Consider the following 23341-nt stretch of genomic DNA (forward strand, 5'->3'; position numbering starts at 1 on the left):
TTTTTATAGACATAATCAAAGTTATCATTGCATATTTTCCATAACAGAAAGACCAAATTGAAATGATAGGAAGCAACAATGGCAAATTACATGTTTGAATATAATAGTGAAAAGTCACAAGCTACTTTGCAATGATTTAAATCAAAATCGAGACTTTTCTCATTCTGCACAGGAATTAGCTAACAATCCATAAATGTTTGTATTCTATAAAATAACAAACAGCAACTCACTTATAAATTTGGCAACGTATATTTGTCACTCCTAACAGAAGTGAAAATGACTACAATACAAGATCCCTTACAAATATGGCTTAATTAAATTTTATAAAAAAACAAGTCACCCAGACAGAGAACAATGAAGTCTGGAAAATATTTAAATATCATGTAACTATGATAACATGACACGTAGTAATGTTTTATTGTATGATAATTTTTTAACGTGTTTGTTCAAAGTCATTGATCCTAATTGGCTTAAAAAAAATAACAGTTTAAAATTTTAGTGAATTACGGACGCTTTTCTTGATATAAGTTCAGTTTATACGTTTAATCCTAGATGCTATATGCCCAAAAAGGGTCATAACAAGAATAACAAAATCCACTAAAACTTTCTTGATAATTTCAGAATAAATCAACGGAAGATTTAAGAAAGAAATTTTATAAATAATGCCGATACAGAAACACTTGCAGCCAACCAGCAACACAGGAGCTTGAGGATGAACCCCTTTCTATTTTTCTAATTTTTTTTAAACTTTATATTTTTTTTCAATATTTCAACTTATTTTGTTTTTCCTATGTTTGGTCTTATCCATACAATCTTGCAATAGTTCCTAAATGCTGTTCCTCTACTCTATCATTATATTGAGTTGATACATATAAGAACAAAACATATAAAATAAGGGAAAAGAAGTTCGATTTTTTTTTAGACAATATAACTTAAATCTAAAACACCATCAACAAAAATGAAAAGAGAAAGGGGTTCCATGCCAAAGGTGCCTGTGACAAGCAGCGGTATCGACTCAGTGCTAGAAACGAAACATGTGTACATATATTACTTTATAATTGTCGTTCAAACAACTTTTATGGATTTTTTTTCATTAATAAAAAGTAAAATAACAAAAATACCGAACTCCTACGAATATCCAAAACGGGAAGTCCGTAATCAAATGGCACAATTAAAATATAAAACACATCAAACGAATGGATAACAAATGTCATATTCCTGACTTGGTACAGGAATTTTCTTATGTAGAAAATGGTGGATTAGACCTGGTTTGATAGCTAGCTAAACCTCTCACTTGTATGACAGTCCATTATATTGACAACGATGTGTGAACAAAACAAACAGACATAATAGGTAAAAATGTCAAAAATAGGGGTACAGCAGTCAACATTGTTTTATAATTTTAATCACTTTAAAAACAAACAATTATGTAACAAAAAAAAACGCAAAAAGGCATATACATATTTGTTTTTCGTTCATTTTTTGTACATTAATTAGGCCGTTAGTTTTCTCGTTGAATTGTTTTACATTTGTTATTTCGGGGCCATTTATAGCTGACTATGCGGTATGGGCTTTGGTCACTGTTAAAGGCCGTACGGTGACCTATAGCTGTTAATTTCTGTGTCATTTGGTCTCTTGTGAAGAGCTGTCTCATTGGCAATCATACCACATCTTCTTTTTTTATATATAGACAAAACACATTAGCAAAAATGAAAGACAATAAATGATCATGAGTTCTATAAAAAAAAAGAACAAGAATGTTTCATGTAATAAAACTTGAATAATTGAGGGTTTTTTTTCAATAAAGAAAAATGAAATCGATCGAACAAATTTAAAAAGAATAAGAAAAAGAGCAATCACGAAGAATCCCCATTTCTGATTTCGAATATGAATAGAATATAAATATATTAACGTGTTAGATTCTATTTATAGATATTGTTTATTTCCTATATTAATGAAAGGATTTAAACACGACATTATTCATCAAAATTCATCGTATGATCTGACAATGGCGGACAGCGGAGATGGCAAAACGGCTTCTGTAAGTATTACTAATAAACAGCATGGTAAAATGCGTTTTTGAATACTCGAATTGACCAATAAATTACTGAACACGATCACTTCATGAAACGTGTGACCAAATCAAATGTTTTTATCATTACAATTAAGCCTGTTTTGTGGATACATTTGTATACGGACACATTTGCGGGCGAATATTTTGATGTTCTCATTCATTTGAAATATTAAAATATATAGAATGAAGTTCCTATATCAACCTTCTTTCTTTTCTATTTAATTTGTACTGAGATGAAAATTATATAAAAATGCTTAAATTTGTAGTATATCTAAACGGTATTTGAAACTTGAAAATTGAAATTTTGCAGTCTAGTATAGGGAATAAAAAAATCTCCCCCTCAATTATAATACAAATTGCCTTAAGTAATGGGGGGGGGGGGGGAATAATTGGGTCCATGTTCCTGTCATCGTACACCTGAAGAAATTAAGCAAAACAAACATCTTGAAATGGTGGTTTATTTGATAGACATTGACAAAGTTCAGAGAATTACAAAGATGTTTTATTTCTGTTTAATTTCAAATGGTTCAGAAATGTACTGGATAGATGATTGTCTGAGTAAATTGTCCAAATTTTACTTCCGTTTTTAACCAGGAACTTAATAAAATGAAACTATTAACACTCAAAACTGTATTGCTTTCTTAATTGCCGATCAGGAACCGTATAGAATTCTCCCAGAAACCACGAAAGGAGATACTAGTATGAGAAAGTAATTGAAATGTTGATGTCTAGGAATAAAAAAACTGCCCCCCTCACCCAATTTTGATACAATTGCATTAAAGTAATTGGGGAAGTAAACTTGTCTCCGCTCCATATACCTACAAAATACTCTTTGAATCATGTGATCGTAATAACCAATGACAAAAGAAGAATGCAACACTATTATCTAATATGTCTTGATATCGTTACTGAACATGCGTCATAATGATAACAAAATGTATGAGGTTCTAAATGATTTTCCTCAATTAATGATTAAATTTGTAATCTAATAATGCATAAATTTATTCATATGAATAAAGTAAACTGCATTTATTAAGTACTTAATATTAAAAACATAACAACTAGTCAATCGGGTAAAGAAATGTATATGATAGAACGCCTAGATAATACTCAACTCTATACATAATTTTACGAAGGCGTCGGATGGTTATCAAAATTTATACAATACATTTAGAAAAAAATATAGGAAAGAATTTGGAATACTAGATACAAAATCAGTCCTTTAAAAGACGTATAAATACTCAACAAATACAAGTTATCAACTTGCAAATAAAATAGTAATTTGTGACAATTTAAGAACAATTTTGTTAATAAAATTTCTAGTTTTGCCTCATAGTTTTAACAGTCATCCGTCATGATGATATGTTCTGGTTATAAAGCTGCCGTGTTGCATATAGTGGTGTCCTGTAATCTTGATTGCTTAGTTTCAAAATCATGAATTATTTTGTTAAAATATTTTTAAAAGAAATTAAGCGCTTGATTCCTGCTTAACGTCCATGCAAATGCTATATGCATATTCAGGACGTTAATATGATATTAACATTTATTTTCTCACTCGTTACCTCAAAAGAACATAAAGTATTTATAAAATAAAAAATAAATACTTGTTTCATATGAAAAGCTTGCCAGCATGTGCAGCTTACTTGATTATTTTATTATCAACAAAATGAAATAATTTGGGTCCCGATACTACAGTAACACCACTGCGTGGTACTCGACAGCCTACAAAATAGAAAATCAAAGTGAAAAATCATATTATCTATCCAAGTATAAAAGCATAACAAAAATACAAACATTCATTGGGTGGGGTGGGGGTCTTCATCCAAACTTAACTGCACAGTATACGAGCTTTAAATGACAATATTCCTTAAGTTACTATTAACAAGAAAACTATTCGCGCTTAAAAAATCCCGTGCTATTTACATATCAATTATCAAAATTTATTTACGCATTGCGACAAATATTGACATATCCGAAATATCATATAATTATACACAAACCTGTTTATTTCATACAAACACCAATTGATGACAACTATAAAGACACACACTCACGTGTGTTTGTTTACATAAATAGAAACTTGTGTACGTTAAACTTTAATAAATACATATGAATATACTCTGCCTCATACTAGATCGACATAAGGTCAATCTGGTTTTGACTTGTTACATGTCAAAATAAATGTCCTCAGAAAGACATATCAATCTAGTCCGACACAGTCGACCAATCTACGCTCATATTTCTAAAAGTCTAAATAGTTCAAAAGCAGCCACCACCTGTTTTAAAGTCTTTATTTTCATCAAGCTAAGAATCGATACCAATACCTCCTGTACTCGAGGTCTGACTAAGAAAGAAGGTGCATACCTGGTATAAAAAGGAAAAGTCGTTACAAAAATGATAAAATTATACACAAATGGTGTCAAAAATATAACAACACTGAATGTTACCTGTAACGAAATTATTTAATTGCCATTTAGTAATGAATGCCCTGAACCGATCGTAAATATACGTTTTATTTTCGCCTCCTTTTTCCAAAATTCTTATATTTGAGACAACCCGTCAAGAGAAAAAAGAGTCGGGCGATACCAAGGATACACTCAAAACTGACAAGTCGAGAAATACTTACAACACAATGGTAAAAACGAGAAAAAAAGGCCAAGAAATGATTAACGAATTCACAAAACACTACATAGACAACTAATAAGCAATTCATACCCCACAACAAACTTTGGATTTTATGAGGCTTCCAAGTCCTGCATATTCAGGACCAACAAGCACACATGCAGAAATATACAAACAGACGCATGATGATGTATTAAAATATTGTTGCTGTTCTTTTTAAGGCTTACCAACCATCATTAGAAACGATGGACAGGATGCTAGCAACTATATATGGACAATGTATTGGGGATGCAATCGGACTTCTCACTGAATTCTTATCAAAGGATGAGGCAAAGATGGTGAATATTGTTTTAGCTTTCTAGTTATTCTAAGGATAATAAAAGCAGTCGACGTTTAAAAGGTCATCAACAGTTATTAGGAGTATAAAAAAAGAAAATGAACGCATTAATAGGTCAGCACAGGAGACCCTAAGTCTTATCCCGTCTTATAGCCGGTCTCGACCAGTTTTGAGTTTTAACTTTTCACTGGAAAAAGAGTGTTTAAGGAATGAAGATTTTGATATGCCATTTAGCTGGATGGTTTATGACATGACTTGTAAGATTGATAAAAGTGAGCATCAAGGAAGTTTTTAATTAAAAGATAAAACATAGTCATAATTTATAACGCCATAGGCATATTTCCTCTGCACAGTATTCAACAGTGGCGCTCGAAATAAATTAGTAGCCAAATCAACAACGATGTCAATGACAATTGAAAACAAAACGTTGTACTAAACCTGATAAATGCAATCTATGCCTGGAATCAGAACCCTAGTGTTTCGATATTATATAATATATGAACACAAAATAAAAAATACAGCACTATATTATATATATTTCATATCAGAACAAGAGTGCTGACTACTGGACTGGTGATACCATCGGGAAAGAAATGTCCACCAGCATTGGCATCGACCCAGTAGTTGTAAACAATAATCAAAAATACTAGAAAAACTGGTATCTCTATTCGATTGTTTTTATGAGTTTGAAGGTTAATTCAAGTAAGGATATTACAGAGTTAATAGCCAGAAAACTGTACTAAAGAGAGTTTATGGCAAGCTGATCATACATAAGCAAAGCCTATGAAGGATATAAGTTCTTCCTCACTATATATAAATGGGTACATGCTGATGCTCCATTCTACAATAAATGTATCGTATGTAAAGGCTATAAAACTGAAACTCAGAAAACTTGTTTTCCTCTAGGGAAAACAACAAGCAAAAATGATATATCATATAAAAACTCTTATAGAAAAATATCCCTCCACAGACAGAAATGTATTGAGTTTGAGAATCAGTTCAAGGAAGTGAATTGCACAATCAAATTGGTGCTGAAATAGGGGTTTTATGATTATGGATGATGGTATAAAGATCAGTGTTTTTTTGTGTTTATTCTTCAGTAGGACATTTATTGAATGATTAACCAAGAAGTCAGCGTTAAATATCTGTTTTTTTTTAAATCACAACTTATTTGAGAAGTCCGAAAAAATAAAAGTCTGAACGAAAGGAGATGATATAAAAATGTCAATTAAACCTTAACAAAGCAGCACAAGCTAATACAAAAAAACAACTATAGGTTAATATAAATTTTCAACACATTTGATTTGACAAGAACGCATATTTATTGCCAGGACTATAGATCATTGAAAGTGGTAAATTATTTTGTGTACTTACTTTCCCATTTAGTTTATTCATATTTAATTTCTCTCCAGCATTATGAGAAAGTAGCCAAAAAATTGGAATATCGCCATAAACAGATCCTTTGTGATTTTCACAGATCAAGATGGCAAGAAGGCGACTGGACAGATGACAGTGACCAAATGATACTAATCATGAGGTCTTTAGTCGACTGTGGTGGTAAGGTATGTTTCAGAATGTCTATTTCCAAGTCGACATCCAGCGCTCTAGACAAATTAACCACATTCACTTTATAAAAAGGAGGCTACAATTATCGATTGTCTAGCCTGTAAATTTAAAAATTATTTACTTTCTATGACTATAAAAAACGGAAATGTACATTTCTTCAAATATTATTATGTTTGTTAAAATATTTTTCATTTCTATTTTCACTTAACACTCTGATAAACGTCGCGGATGAAAAAAAAGTACTTATGTTTAGGGTTTTCCACAATTACCTTATTTTTATTTATTAAAATACCTACTCCTACGTTTCATTTACATTTTTGAATAAGTAATTTATTTTCAAATAGTTGGCCTCAATGAAGAGACATTTATTGTCGAAATGCGCATCTGATGTAGTAAAATTGCTTTATTTGTTAGTTTTTAATTCCTATGTACATCAAAATTAAATCCTACCTAGCCAAAACGAAGTCTAGAGGTAATACACAACTCTTGATTCCCATTTAAAAGACGTCTTAATATCTATCCCTATATTTTTAAAAAGTTTTTTTTTTTAGGTAGATCCTGTTGACTTTGCTAAAAAATTGAAAACCTGGATACAGAGTGGTTTTAGTGAGTTGGGTGATTTAGTTGGATTGGGTTTAGGTCTTACAACAATGAACGTAACGTCACGTCCAGAATTCCTGAAAGACCCACATGAGGTAAAAGAGAGGCGAAAGATACAAAAGGGACATTCAAACTCATAAGTCGAAAATAAACTGACAATGACATTGCCAAGACTAATTTCACATGGTACTTACCATAAACTGGCTATACTGAACACATTTAAAGTGAGAGCAAATGAAGTCTCTGTGTTGTCATATTTCCAAAACTCTTCATTATAAAACGGACAACTCCTTATATTTTAGCACATTTAATATAAATAGCAAATACTAAGAGACTATTGAAACAGCATAATCTACCAAAAAATTATGCAAAACAACAGAAAATATGCAAAGTTTTGTTTATACTGTCATATAAATAGCCAACATAATAAACTACCATAAATAAATACTTCAGAAATATTTGTTCTTCTTTAATTGGTTTGACAGATAAAAAAAAATCCAAGATAAAGTAAATTCTACTCTTTATCGTCTATCAGATATTTTTACATATATAAACCCATCTTAGAATCACGACAAATAGTAGTCATTCTATCTCAAAGACTCTTTATACTGCAAATATCTATTGTTTCACATCAATGCTCTTTAACTTCCTACTTGAATTCAATGCTCTTAAACTTCGTACTTGATTCCAATGCTCTTAAACTTCGTACTTGATTACAATGCTCTTCAACTTCGTACTTGATTACAATGCTTTTTAACTTCGTACTTGATTACGATGCTCTTTAACTTCGTTCTTGATAACAATGCTCCTTAACTTCGTACTTGATTACAATGTTCTTTAACTTCGTACTCGTATTTCTTGGCCTTTTAAGATATATTGCACAATGAATAAAATACACTTTTAAACTAATTAAAATAAAATATCTTTGAATAACCTATGATAGAAAGAGATTATGCATAATTCTATAAGAAAACAAAGTAAGAACCGGATGTGATTTAATCGTATTCTTAAAGGTTAACTACATGATAAACAGCACTGTAAAGTATGACATATTCTGAATCTTTCAAATCACAAGTAGAACACTTTACTTACATTTTAGGTAGCTCGGTTTGTTTGGGATAAACGTGACAGAAATATTGCTCCTAATGGTGCTGTAATGAGGACCTCCATTGTTGGTATTCACATGTACTGGACTTTAGATGATGTAACAAAAAATGCAAGGGACTTTGCAAAAACAACACACCACGATCCAAGGTAAATTTGTTTAGAATATTTTAATGTACACTCAACATTGGCAAAACCACATACGTCATTTATTAGTATTAAATCATGCTGAGTAATGTATTCCCTTAAAAAACAATATATCTCTTGCGTCTAAACAGATCTAGATCTTTCATATGATACTTTAGAACTTTTTATTTTGTGTGAAGGTGACTCCAATAGGCTTATGTGTAGGGGCCAGCTGAAGCACGCCTCCGGGTGCGGGATTTTCTCGCTGTGTTGAAGATCCATTTGTGAACTTCGGCTGTTTTCTGCTTTGGTTGGGTTGTTCCCCATTTCTATTCTCAATCGTATTTGAAGAATGTGTTCAGGGCTCCAACCTATAAAAAGTAATGGCCTCCACTGGCTGTTAAAAAAATCATCTAATTTCAATTCTACGAAATTAATTGATTGATGGATTGGTGTTTACCAATGATTTCAGAAATGTAACATAAAGATGTTTGGAATCATCCAGTCTCAAGCAATTGAATACTAGACGAAATTTCAAACAGTAATGAATAGGACGTGGAATAGAAAAAAGTTAACTTAAAGCGCGTTTTAACCATTACTGATACGGATGACACTTAAAATGCAGCTGACTATAGAGGAGTATTGTGTGCAAAATTGACTTTTTACACATTCCGATTTTTTTTTGTCTCCTAGATGCCAGGCTTCTACAGTAGCTGTGTCTGTTGCCATAGCGACAATGTTACAAGGAAAGCACAAGGACGAAAAAGGCAAATTCAAAGTCAAAGACATAATACAAGATGCTTACACATATGCATCAACGTGTTTAGAAACGGATACAGAAAAGAAAGACCTTATGTTTTATTTGACATGTGATGATATTAATGATTTGAAATTAGATGAAGCTAACAAAATTGGCTACACATACAAATCTATGGGAACAGGATTCTGGGCATTGAAGCAAGATGATTTCCGGAAGACAATCACTACAATTATGATGCAGGTAAATATTCAGTTATTGCTTTTGGAACCCCACATTGGCTTTCTTTTTATTGTGACGCAGTTTATTATTGCCAACAGTCGACAGATGTATTTGGCTCTAGTGAATTGTTTCCACCACAAAAAGTCTTTCTACTTAAAACAAAAAATATAACACTACGTTACAACTTCAAATGGTAATGATAATAATCATAATTAATATCATTATCATTATTTCACCATCAAGGATTTAGAGGAAATGGGATATAATATTGCGCTAAATATAGATAAAATGGTAAAATTGAACCTTTACACCAAATTCAAGAATTAGTAAATACTCTTATAGATAATTTTTGGGGCCCTTTATAGCTTGCTGTTTGGTGTGAGCCAAGGCTCCGTGTTGAAGGCCTTACTTTGACCTATAATGGTTTACCTCTATAAATTTTGATTTGGATGGAGATTTGTCTCATTGGCACTCATACCACATCTTCTTATATCTATTAATCACATCTCCTTATTTTTATATTAATGTATACACGATGTCTTTTCTTATTATTTGTATTGTTGTATTAAATGATTGCTGAATGCTGTATGGATCGTTACAACTATCACAAGTCAAATTGCATGATGTGGTACAGCACTTAAAAAATTCCTTGGTTGTTGATTTGAGCTTGTAGGTAGACAGTTTTCTTTTCACCAAAGACGACGTTTGGAAGGCTCTTGTGACTCCTCTTGGATTTTAATGGAGTAAAGGCAAGTGTCCCATATTGTTTAGTTTTTTTTTTATGTGCTCCTTCTGTCTTGCTGGTTGTCTATATATCCTGCATTTTCCAATTGAATGATATGTGAATATTTTTATCAATTGTTTACCTAATTTATGTTCTACGTAGGGAGGAGATGCCGATTCGAATGCGTGTGTTGGAGGTGCTTTACTTGGATGCAAACTTGGTATGTCTGCTTTACCAGAATCATGGTTGACGAAACTTTTACACAAGGACTGGTTGGATAATGAAATTAAAAAGTAAGTTTACTATATATTTCGAATGCATGTAACATTTTATGAACAGTTAACTTACAAAAAAATGGCCAAGTTTTTAATTAAGAACGCCATTCGTGCCATTGGTCGACATAAGACTATTCAGTTGTGTTTGAATAGCTAAACTAAAGCCAAAACGAAGGAATTGATGAGCATTGAAAACGAAAACTTCCAAAAAGTTTTATCAAATCTGTCTACGACCATCTATTGTCTTGGGATAGAAAGTCCTTAGTATATGGAATGATTTTAATAATTCATGAACAGTACAAAAACGATCGTATTACAGGTCATTTTTGGTTGAATATGAACAATGGTTAATGAGTTGGTGGGACCCTCTGGGACACCATGTCCCTCAGCGATTGGATCAACTAAGTGTTTTTTTTTAAACTACTCAAAAATACCACGTGAAAAAATACAAAGCTTTACATTTTGCATGCTAAACGCATGATTCGCCAGTGGCCATAGAAAAAAACCTATAAGAAAGCAAAATATTGTGGTTGTAAAATCTCATAAAAAAATATCAGGTTTAAATTATTTTACGCCATTTTCTACAAAGGACCCATTATTTTCGCTCGAATAAAAAAGTAAAAAGGCCAAACCGATTACGACGTTGACTAGTTTGCGAGCTTCGGTGCGTGTTTACAAGTTTGTATTTGGTCTATACTTTCAATTTTCGGTTTTGTACTGTATAACCTTGTAAACCTGGCATTTTGTGAAGCAAATATTAAGCTTGATACTTCACGTGCAGTCAAATATCTATTCTTTAATCTGATGTTCTTGTATCTTTATTGAACTCAGATTCATTCTGTACCTATATTCATTAACCTTACTCATGTTCTAATACTTTATAGTGTACAGGTACACAAAATATACTTGAGATTCGTATTCCCTTGTAAGGACTTTATGTACTTATTTATAGTCTTATTTTTCCTTTATCTACAATGCAGACTGGCATTTATTGTACCTTTTGATGCATCCTAGTTTTTCATGTAGACATTACCTATATTTCAACTTTTTATTTATGCATATCGTATATGCAATCTGATACATCATGTCCATGCATCTTATTTTAACTTGCCACTTTATGTATATCGTGTACTTCTTATTTTAGCTTGCTACTTTATGTATGTCTGGTATACCTATACTTAATTATATTTTGATTCGGTACTTCACTTCATTTACCATTACTGTAGCTTTGAAATCCCATTATCTATTCATTGTCAAGCCTGGTACTTCATGTACTAAGACTGTAGTTTTGTTCTTTCTGTACACGTATTTATACTGTAACTGGCATTTTATACACCCATACTAAAGCCAGGTAATTAATGGTTCTATGTTTTATTTGACTTTACTTTACCCGTGTACTCTTATTATTTGTTTCTATATAAGTACAAACACTTTACCCGGATACAGTGTGTTCCTGAATTTTCCCCGGTTATAATATACATTACATATAATTTTGTGGTATTCTATGTATCTATGCTTTAGCAAATTACTTCATTTATTACATATTTAACTTTGTATTTCATATAGGAGGGTTGAAAGGGGGTCCCTGATTCTTACATCTCTACCTTCCGTTTGACTCCCATTATTCCCACTTCCCTATCCCTTTACTCAGACAAAAATATGTCATTTTTGTTTGTTTCCAGCATCTCCCTATTTTTACTCCCCCTCTCCCCTGGGTTCCCATCCACTGACTCACGCTTCACACCTTCATTCCCATGTTCCCTTACCCCTGTGCACCTCTAAGATATATGTATACGTCAAACTGGTTCTTCATGAACTTTCATAAAAATGGATTTATGTATTCCAGATATTTTGAAATGATGAAATGGGAAAGGAGTAATAAATCAGAAGTAAAATGAAAAAACTCAACATGACCGAAGAAAACAAATGTGTAGATGTGGAAAAGGACAGTGAGAAACGCTTACTAACCATTTACAAGTTGGAAAATGTCAGATAATCGCGATATTATTTCACTATTTGCTTTGCCTAACACAGTTGTTTCCCTATTACTTCTGCACTGTCTCGCCATCTAATGACTATACTGACTGTTGATTTAATACCTTATGAACACGAGTGAAATATAAAAAATTAGCATGGAAAGACAGTTTGGGATATCTGACAATAAACGTGAGGTTGTCGTTCTTTTTATATATAGAGTCGGCTTTACTTTGTAGTTCGAGATGATTTAAAATGAAAAGAATTACAGCAAGTTAATCTGAGAGGAAAAATGAGATTTACCAACATTTTTCTGGCATTAACCTTTAGTATAGAAATGGTAGATGTCTTAACTACTGATTTTTTTTCAGATTAAGGAGAACTTATTTTTAAATAATTTAACTCAAGTATACTAATTGGACCATGATTCATTGTTGCCACCCTTCATCTTGATTTAAAACTCAATATTCAATGACATGTATAAATTGTCTGGTCCTTCGAAGGTGAGTTTGAGAGAGACACGTCTGTATGTCTGTCTGTATGTTTGCATCACTCCTCTTACAGTTTTAAATTATCAGGATTTTCCTTTACTGAGTTTTTTTTTTCAAAGTTTAAGCTTTTTCAATTTTTATCAAAATTCTGTGAATAATGGTACATGTTTTTCATGTCCTTTGCTTCTTTTTTTTTCATAGTTCTCTTTTTATCATGAAGATTTTAAAAATTAGCACAATGGTGTTTTAAGCGTGAAACAAACTTTATTGATTCTTAAAAAGATTACAAATTATTTACATTTAATTTAGTCAATTCTTGAAAAAAATAAGCGTATCTAGCACAGCAATGTCCTCTTTCAGATTTGAAGGAAAGTAAATTCGTTTTCTTGATGTTTGTTTGTGCTACAAATGCGTTTTATGGAATTGTCAGCACCAAGAGCATTAGAATATTTTTACTTAATCAAAGATTGCCGAGCGCAGTCATTTCTATTCTATATCAATATGATAAACTCTGAAGCAGTCGTGACAAAATGCTACAGTTCTCGAAGAGAAAGGGAAGTATGACCCGAAAGGAGTTTGTCAATATGGGTGATATATGATTTGAAATTTTTTTTTTGTACCATTATTAACTGTATTGCAAGGAAAATACATGTGTCAAACGGAAATAAATACAAGAGGTCAATGACTTGGTGCTAATAACACATTTTAAAGGTTATAAACGTTTTGTATGAGAATAAAGTATGTTTGATTCAGCTTTTTTTAATTGTATAACATGGAATATCTGTATTGGTATAGATATATTTGTGCAATATCTGAAAACATATAATGGTGTGGAATTTGAATAACCATATATGTGCAATATTTTATATACATGCTATAATTGTTAAAAACTTTTCATTAAACGTCTTCTAACTTTCTTCCCATCTATTATAAGTGTATAAATATTTACTCTTTTATAGTCAATTCGAGTTCTGTAAATGTTAAAAGTGATCTATTTAATAGTCATATTGTGGTATTTATCTGAATTTTTATATAATATTTTTCTTATTGTTTTATGAACTTGAACAATTTTTGTCAGAAGTGGGGTTTTTTTTATTCAAAAGCAGCCCATTAGGTCTCTATAGGAAATGTGTATTTGAACATCCAACCTATACAGAGAAAGATACATTCATTATTATTTAAGTTGCATAATATTTATTTTATTGGCGCTTCTTTTATCGAAAGTTAAGCTCAAATGTTAAAAAGTTTTAATATATCAAACATATGGTATACACTGCATTGTTATAGAGGTCTAATAAATATAAACTTATAGTGACTCTCTGTTTCCGTACCTGCATAATAACAATGTTAGTGATATATATGATGTTTATTCAATGTTAAATGTTAAACTTAAATTTTTTTATTATGTTTGATACTGTATTGTTATAAAGTATTCATTAAAATAAAGATATAGTCATATTTATAATGTTTTTAATTTAGATCTAAGAGAAATATCTGTATGCGTATGGGAGGGGTATGATCTTACACTTGCTGTGACTCGTTCCAATTCGAGTATTGCACTACAGTCGAAAACGCCAATTCCTCGTTTCCGATTCTCAACGAGTCAAATTTCGTGTATAAATGGAACACGCGAGGAAAAAAAACACGTACTTACTTAGAATTTAGACGACACAAAAATTAAAAGAATATCAAAAGGAAATAACTGTACAATATAAAAAGTAAAGTAACAAAAATACCGAACTCCGTGTTAGAATATAAACGAAATAAATAATGAATAGACAAACACATGAGACGGCAGTTTATTGCTATGCAGAAAAGTAAAAAAAGTTTCTTTTGCAAACTTTAACATGTTGGGGATAATTTTAAATGGCTTTGGTTCAAACGTCCATTGGCCATAATGTTTATAACTGCTAGAATTGCTGTTTCTCAAAGTCAGAGTGAGGCCTTCAACATATAAGTGCTAGACCTGGTACCGTTTTGAGCTGAATCCTTTGCTATGTGTCGAGTAAGCTACGTCGGTTCATTGAAGAACACGGCTGTGTGGTAATATCATCAAATTATAAATTATTTCTGGTAAAGAATCTTACAAATTCTGTCAAAAACTGCCCGACTTTCTCAGTAGTAAATCTAGATTAATGCCACTGATGACTTTATGTATGCATGAATAGAATATGAAAACTACAATCCCTTCGGAGGCTCTAGTTTATGTTATACTTTAGTTTATGTAAATATAGTAAAAACACATTTTGGACACCCGTGCATATAAATAAAGGCAACAGTAGTATACCGGTGTTCAAAAGTCATAAATCGATTGAAAAAAAACAAATCCAGGTTACAAACGAAAACCGTGGAAAACACATCAACTATAAGAGGAATACAAAGGAACAACAGGAACACTGAAGTGCAAAAAAAAAAAAAAATGCCAACATACATAGAAACGAACTATTTGATAACAACTGCCATATTCCTGACTTGGTACAGGACATTTTAAGAAAAAATGGTGGGTTGGACCTGGTTTAATGGCAAGCCAAACCTCCCGCTTTATGACAATGTTAAAAAAATATCGCTAAAATGACAACACTACGTGACAGAATACAGCACAAACACATGCAAGAACATTCATCACAGAGAAACGCACAAACAAATAATATAATAGTCGACACAACAAGCAAACCGTAGAACAACAACGAACATATTCCATCAACGACAGACACCACATGATATCACAAACACTGACGCGCTTACGTAACCAACATGCAATCTCGAACTTTATACAATTATTTTTACAATACTCGTCCAAAAAGTACAATAACAAAAATACCGAACTCCGAGGAAAAATTCAAAACGGAAAGTCGTAATCAAATGTCAAAATCAAAAGCTCAAACACATCAAACGAATGGACAACAACTGTCCCACTCCCGACCTGGCACAGGCATTTTCCCATGCAGAAAACGGTGGACTAAACCTGGTCCCACGGCCAGTCAAACCTCTCACTTGTACGACGTAGTAACGATAAACTTAGTGACGATAACTGATTTTGATTTCGATGGTTCAAATGTTGATTTTAAGTCGTTAACATTGGAATAATTTGATATAAGTATCCTCACAACAGAACTTTTTGACCAGCAGAACATCGGGTGTCAGACCGATGGTCGTTAGACCTTCGGCCTAGCGGACGTATGTACATTCGGACAATCGCACGATCAAATCGAATAAGATCATATGTTCTAAAAACATGTTCGGCGACAAATTTTAAAGAGTATTTGTTAAAATATATAAAAAAAGCATTTCGTACTCTACAAGTTTGATTTCCACCCGTATTTACCATTGACAATCAATGAATGACTTTAGACCTTTATTTTATATTTTGTTATCAGTATTGCATCCGATATTATACCATGCACATTATATTCTTATCTAAGTTTAATAATACCTTTTGACATTTGATCAAATCTAAATGTTTAAATCTTTAAATGCCTTCAATACACATTCCTCTGTTCAATTTCATTTAAATGGCAACAGTTACCATACAAATATTTATTCGTTGGCTGAGTATGTCTTCCGATTGAAACCCTATAATTACCTGTTATCAAATGTAGAGTCACGTTGATGACATGTAATAATATTATTAATTAAGTTAATTCACGACTTTAACATAATTTATTGTAAAAATATGGACCTTTCAGTCAATTTATATATACAGTATACTATAATATACGCAAACCATTTAACCATTGACGACTTAAGGAAAATGAAAAAAATATAACTTTTTTTCTTTTAATGATTTTAACCAGTCGTGCTATCGGACACCGGTACTAATTTGGAAGGACGTTCGATTCAAAATAACCCAAATTAACAAACTTTAAAACTTCATTGTTTATCATTAAAATGTACATTCACATAAACAATAAACATTTATTTTACTTTATTGATCTGTTTTAATAATTTATGTATTTAAATCTAAAAATAAACCAATCATCCAATTTAAATCATGTCGATACCATCGAAAACCCCTCTCGGCTCCTCGTTAATGAGACTTTAAAACTTTACCAGCGTAAGAAAATGTAAACTTTAATATATACATATGTACATATTAAAACACCTCACTATTTTAAGAATATCTTCGACTAAAGTGGAAAATACTCATAGATTAAGGAATTTTAAAAATGGAAAGTGAATTTTATAGATGGACGTTTTATTGACAGTTGGATTACAAAACTATGCCTGCTTATATGGGAGATGATGGCATCTCACCTGAACAGGTAAGAAAAAAATTACCTTTTTAAAACATGTTACATTTTAACGTTAAAATATTGATTTGAATTCTTGGGTGGAGGAATAATACAACACATTTAATTTGTTGAATACTCTTAAAGTATGGTCCGGTATTAACACGAGAGTCTAGTGAACCTAAGTGGTTGGTTTACTGTACTGTTTAAAAGTTAAAGCTATGTTGGTACTGGTAGATGTAAAAAAGAAACATACTGGTTAACAGTAGACCATGAAAAACCAGTGGCGGACCGAGAACTTTCAAAAAGCTAATATCATAAAAAAAAGTACTTAAAAGCACAATTTTTTTACCATGTTAGGAGGCGTGCAGGTCCCCCCCCCCCCCCCCTTTTGCGTCCTCGCCTGTTGATGGAGTATTAACATCCCAAACATTTATCACGAATGCAACAAAAAAAATCTATAACGTACCCCTCTCAATATGGTAAAATATACCAGATATACTTCTAGTAACTGGGTTGAAAGTGTATGAGAGATCAGTCAGAATCAGAACTGAAATCCCAATTTCAAGTAGAAAGTTATTATCTTATCGTGAGTAAGTAAGAGACGAGCCGGAAATCAAGTGAACCAGGGGGAGAGTAACCTGTTTTTCTATTTTTATTGTATTGCTTAGTAGCTGTCAATTTGACGTATACTCCACATGGGTTGTTTATCTATAAACACGTGTGTAGTGGTATATTTTCCCTTGAACGACGTTTAGAACGAATTTTGCTTGTTTTAGACACATTTTGTACAAAATTAATACAAATATGAAAAATAAACTCATGCTATACTGACCACCCAATAGAAATCAAATTAAATATAATTATTGGTATTTAAACACAGTCACGTTGATCGTTGTTTGAGACACATTATTAATATCAATGCAACACAAACACGAATCTTTATTTTAATATAGAGAAATGTAAACAAAAATAAAAACATGAAAATTAAGCTACTCAGTCTGTCTTCAGTTTTGATGATTGCTTCCAATTTCACGTGTTCGGTTGATGTATATGAATAATTTCAAATGTGTTGGTCTTTGGAAGATGTGAAATATTATATAGTTATAAGTAAATGAAGCAAGTTATCATGGTCAACGTGAATACAATAGGACATAATGCGATTGATTGTATGGTGCAATCGAGAAAAGGAGTAGTTTTACGGTTGTTTATTCTGTAGTAAAATTAAACATGAACCCGATCTTTCAGGAATATTGAATGATGACACTTTAAAATAATTATGAGATCATGTTTAAAGAATTAAAAACGAACATAATAAAGTTGTCAATCCCTAGATTTACCTGGTCATAAGTATATAATCACTACGAAGATTTTACCCAGAAAATTGCCACTTTAATTATCACAAGAAACTGTTTGACAAAAATCAATATCCACTTTATCTCTAAGGAATGTCCCTTTTGTTGTGTACTCTAAGTAATTAAAACCCAGCATTTATTGCATGTAGTGTAATGTGATAATGAAAATATCAATATTTAAATTGTTATATGGTAAGAATTTGTTCGTGTTGATATTCTTTTGCATTCAAAATCTATATATATTGTACATTTGTATGATATCGGTACCGTGAGTGAAAAGGCCAAAGTTAAATATTATCTGTTACCTCTTTATCCAACTACCCATACAGTCCACCGTACCCAATGGGTTAATTTTTTTTCTTTAGTTATCAATTGCCAAATTCGGGTATATTCAAAAGTAAGAGCAAAGACTGGTCAGCTCTGAGTCAGGATGTGTCTGGATAGGGTAACACGCCTTCCGTTAGAAGACGTCATCTTTGTAAGCTAGTATGATAACTATCTTATCCTGTGTGTCGGTCTAGTAGAAATCAGGGTGTATAAAAATAACAAGATATGGTATGATTGCCAATTAGACAACTCTATACCAGAGACCACACGACGTAGAAGTTATCAACTATATGTCACCGTACGGCCTTCAACAATGAGCAAAACCCATTACGTATATCAAGATATTAAAAATGCCCCGAAATGACAGTGTAAAACAATTCAAACGAGAAAACCAACTATATTCATATGTAATTCACATGAAAAAAAACCGATCGTTCTTAATATGGATGTAATATTTTGCTTTGGCCGTTTAGCATCCATCCGTCCACCAGTAAATAAATTATTTATACCCAAATCAATCTCGATATTACTGGGTAATTTATAACAGTCAAACTGACACCTAAATGAGTCTTTCCACGAGACCTTTGTTCAAACTGTCATATTCATGAACTTAGATTTCTCTTAGGGTATAAAAGAGTTTTTTTTTTAAAGATAATGTATTCCAACCAAATTTCACTAACTTTCTTCATGAGTAGAATGACTTAAAAATAAAAGCTAGCTGTCTCTGGTTCAACACTATGCTTAAAAATGTTGTGTTTTTTTTTCAAGAGTTCAAGACCCTATTCAATCGATATTTGTATTGTGTACAAACGTCTGTTCCGTATGTTGATATTTATAATATTAGTATATTTTTAACCTATAAGATGATAAAAGATATCAGGATTATCTTCTAACATATCAGACACGCGTTTTGTCTTCATGAGAATTGTTTGTCCTGAACATGCATGAAATATTTGCAACTGGATGTTAAGCAACCAACCATCAATCCATCGTAAGATTTGTCAGTGATGCTCGAATTATCTCATGTTGTTTGTGAGTTGTTAAAACACGTCTGTCCCAAGTCGGGAAACTCGTGAGTAGGTACCATTTGTTCTAATTTTTATTGGTATGGAGAATTAGTTGTTGATGGCAGATCTTGGATTTTTTTTGTTAAATTTATTCAGGACTTTTATAGACTCGGGCATATTAGTCTAAGAGCTTGACATCATTGTAAAGGCACCTTTCTATTTTTGAAGCCTGTTTATTTATGATGTATTTAGATGGTGTTTGTCCTCGGGTTACTGTCACATTGTCATAGACCCAACATCTTTCTATCTAACGTGCAGTAACGAACAAGATGGCAATTTGGCTTTCCACAATCTAAACTAAGGGGAATTATATTGTTTGTACATAAAAAAGCGATGACGTTATGTCACTGGCTAAATAATTATGGTTGAGATTGTTCTTAATCGACAACAATGCTTTGCTTAATGATTTTTAAATATTACCAGAATGCTCAAGACACTAAAACTGTGAATTTTGGTTAAAATTAAGAATAAAAAGCAGAAGGAAAGATATGATACGAGTCTCATATAAAAGGTATTGACAGTTTCCCCCTATTCTATTTACAAAATACAAAATATCAATATTACTCGATTGATAATTCTGACATTTGCTTTGCAGAGAAAACTTCACGATGCTTGTCTGGAAGGAAACTTGAAAGATATTAAAGATTGTCTTGGACAGGACGGTGCTTCGCAATATGTAAAGGTATGTCATCGATTTGTCAAACACTAAAAGATTTTATGAGATACTGTGGATTTATTTATTTTCGTGGGTACCAATTTTCGTGGATTGCGAAAAATTTGCCTTTTCGTGGATATGTGATTTCGTGGTTTTGCCAAAGTTTGCATGCAACCTGATAGAAATTTGTATTTCGTTGAACGTTTTAATTCGTGGTTCACCTGTACCCGCGAAACCCACGAAATTTGGTATCCAACAATTAATGATGAATCAAAAGTTTTAGTATTAATAAACACAATGAGTTGAACGATAAACTTGAGATAAGGTATTTGAAATGAAATTATGATTTACTGAAAAAGAATTCCTCGTATAACCTGGATGTACACTCATTCAGTGGTCGTTGGTAGAAATCTATGCTGCTAATTAACTTCCGGGTTTTGGGCACAATTTAACCGATCATGACACTGATAAACAAGCAACACAGGATTATAGTGCAAGTGAAAAATGAGTGAAATGATAGAGCGATTTTATTTGGTTTTTTTTATTAATTTTTTGTCCATTCCGATTTGTTAATTTCACTTTTTTTTAACGTTGTTATAAGATTTGGTGCATTAAAAATTTTCTTTCAAATCCATTGACATTATCTTCTTTCTACGTTTTTCTCACGGTTTTGCCCTCGCACTTGTTCTGTGTGGCTGCCGAAGTTCTAGTGACAGGTCATATGTTTAAGGTCACAACATATACGGAAAAGCTGTTGGTAGATAAGTGTACAGAAGACAATAACCCAATAGTATCATATTTCTGTAGATTTCGATACAATTTAGGATTTAAAAAAGTATTATGTTATAATACATGTTTAATAGAAAAACTTAGCCATTTATGCATATAAATAGATGTAAGAAGATGTGGTATGAGTGCCAATGAGACAACTATCTATCCAAGTCACAACCCGTAAAAAGTAAAGCATTTTAGGTCAAAGTACGGCCTTCAATACGGAGTCTTGGCTCACACGAAACAGCAAGCTATAAAGGGCCCCCAAAAATAACTAGTGTAAAACCATTCAAACAGGAAAACCAACGGTCTAATCTATATTAAAACGAGAAACGAGAAACACTTATAAACCACATCAACAAACGACAACCACTGAACAACAGGTTCCTGACTTAGGACAGGTGCAAACAAATGCAGCGGGTTTAAACGTTTTAACAGGCGCCAACCTTTACCCTAACCTGATAGTAACATCACAACATAGAAAGAGCATATTTAACTTTTTTTTTTATTTGAAGTGATTTTAATGTGAGAGAAAAGTAGAATGTGGATATATTTTTAAAAAAAATATAGAATACCTGTATTTGTGTTTTAAAAATATCGGGTGTCTGCCTGTACACCTTAATAGAAGTTGCAAATTTAGGGGAGTCATCCTCTCCCCTGTATTAAAAATGTTTGATGCATGCACATTCTATCATTTATTATTTTCCGTGAAAAAAGCCCCACCTTTTCAGAATTCCTGTAATGGTCGTTTCTTATCAGAGGCATCGACAGTTTGATATTTGATACAGGCTTTTACTGACTTCTATTTTTGTCCCAGTTTTACCTTCCGTCTTTGGCATCTGCTATGGAAATTTTACCAAATTCGTTGATGAAGTTTATCATTATTTTTTTCTTTAAATATATTCTGTTTTCAACCTACTTTTGTTTCAGGACGGTATGATGCCGATGCATATTGTTGCATGCAGCGGAAGGGAGGATGTAGAAGAAATTATAGGCTTCTTGTTACAGAGCGGAAGTGACGTTGATGCACAAACTAAATCAGACGAAGACACGATTCTTCACCTGATTCCAAGACATAATATTATTCGGATAGCTTTTCCGACAATACTTAAAATACTGGAATATAAACCGGATGTGTTCATTAGAAATCGGGTAAGGAAAATTATTCATGTCAGCAGTTTTGAAATTTATGAAATACATGTATTTAATTTATTTTTATATCAATTAGCTTTTAGCTATATTTTTTATTCTGTCTTTCTAAATTTATTTACCACTAATTTTAACTAGAAGAGTATTAACTTAAATTTAAAGCCGACTTAAGTTTTGAAGTATGATAATGGTAATGATAATGATAAAAATAATAACGATTTGCTACGTCTCCTTTGATTTGCAAATTTTCCTAAGATTGTACTTCATGCTCCAATGCACAATAACCTCAGACCAGTTGAAACTGCTAAACTCCATATTTCAGCATTTACGTTCACCCTATGACGAGGCAATAGCTCTAGGATACTATGAACTAGCCAATGTTTTAGATGGTAGTAGAAGTGCGCAAGATGCAAGAAAATATTACGAGCAAGGCATTGGCGCAATGTATGGTGTAAGTGAAGTTACTGAAAGTATTAAATTCTTCATGAAGCCATGTTATTTATAAAATCAAATCATGAAAATAAGATAACAACGAGTATCAATTATTCAGCCTGGTATCTTTGCTAAGTTTTTGTAATACGTCATGGGACGGGTTTATGTATGTATAAACATTGTGGTTGCCATGGCACTTGCCAATGAAATAAGGTACATATCGTATTAGAATTAGTATCAATCATTTAATCAGAAAAATGAATATAAAAAAAGTGCAGAACCACAAGGTAAATCCAAAAAGGGGGAAGTCTATAAGCCCTGACAAAATCAAACGATAGATTATATAAACCAACGGATCGAATGGAACACCAACTGTCATATTCCTGACTTGGTACAGGCATTTTCTAAAGAAAATGAATGATTAAACCTGGTATAATTAGCTATCGTGGCTATAACCTTACATAACTTATACGATGTTATATAC

General features: G+C 32.1%; 2 protein-coding genes across 40 annotated transcripts in view; both read left to right on the forward strand.

The window, feature by feature from the left end:
* The first annotated feature begins 1095 nt into the window (after positions 1–1095).
* LOC127720300 (ADP-ribosylarginine hydrolase Tri1-like) overlaps positions 1096–23341 on the forward strand; it is a 79947-nt gene continuing 57701 nt past the window's right edge. Inside the window, exons 1-8 of one of the 3 annotated variants that reach the window (XM_052226858.1) lie at positions 1103–2041; positions 4918–5034; positions 6446–6595; positions 7151–7294; positions 8299–8453; positions 9123–9429; positions 10295–10425; positions 12254–14330. In XM_052226858.1, the coding sequence (XP_052082818.1) occupies positions 1955–2041; positions 4918–5034; positions 6446–6595; positions 7151–7294; positions 8299–8453; positions 9123–9429; positions 10295–10425; positions 12254–12305 (1143 nt within the window). In that variant the 5' untranslated portion in view covers positions 1103–1954 and the 3' untranslated portion in view covers positions 12306–14330. Of the gene's footprint in view, positions 2042–4917; positions 5035–6445; positions 6596–7150; positions 7295–8298; positions 8454–9122; positions 9430–10294; positions 10426–12253; positions 14331–23341 lie in introns of those variants that run through there. The other 2 variants (XM_052226868.1, XM_052226876.1) reach the window with 2 other exon arrangements.
* LOC127720098 (serine/threonine-protein phosphatase 6 regulatory ankyrin repeat subunit B-like) overlaps positions 16876–23341 on the forward strand; it is a 28555-nt gene continuing 22089 nt past the window's right edge. For 19 of the 37 annotated variants that reach the window (XM_052226567.1, XM_052226594.1, XM_052226660.1 and 16 more), the window contains exons 1-4: positions 16879–17134; positions 20446–20532; positions 22207–22428; positions 22748–22876. In XM_052226567.1, coding sequence (XP_052082527.1) covers positions 17093–17134; positions 20446–20532; positions 22207–22428; positions 22748–22876 — 480 coding nt within the window. In that variant the 5' untranslated portion in view covers positions 16879–17092. Of the gene's footprint in view, positions 17135–20445; positions 20533–22206; positions 22429–22747; positions 22877–23341 lie in introns of all 37 variants that reach the window. The other 18 variants (XM_052226668.1, XM_052226718.1, XM_052226745.1 and 15 more) reach the window with 5 other exon arrangements.

Source organism: Mytilus californianus, unplaced genomic scaffold, assembly GCF_021869535.1.
Source record: "Mytilus californianus isolate M0D057914Y unplaced genomic scaffold, xbMytCali1.0.p SCAF_1, whole genome shotgun sequence".
NCBI classification, from domain to species: Eukaryota; Metazoa; Mollusca; class Bivalvia; order Mytilida; family Mytilidae; genus Mytilus; species Mytilus californianus.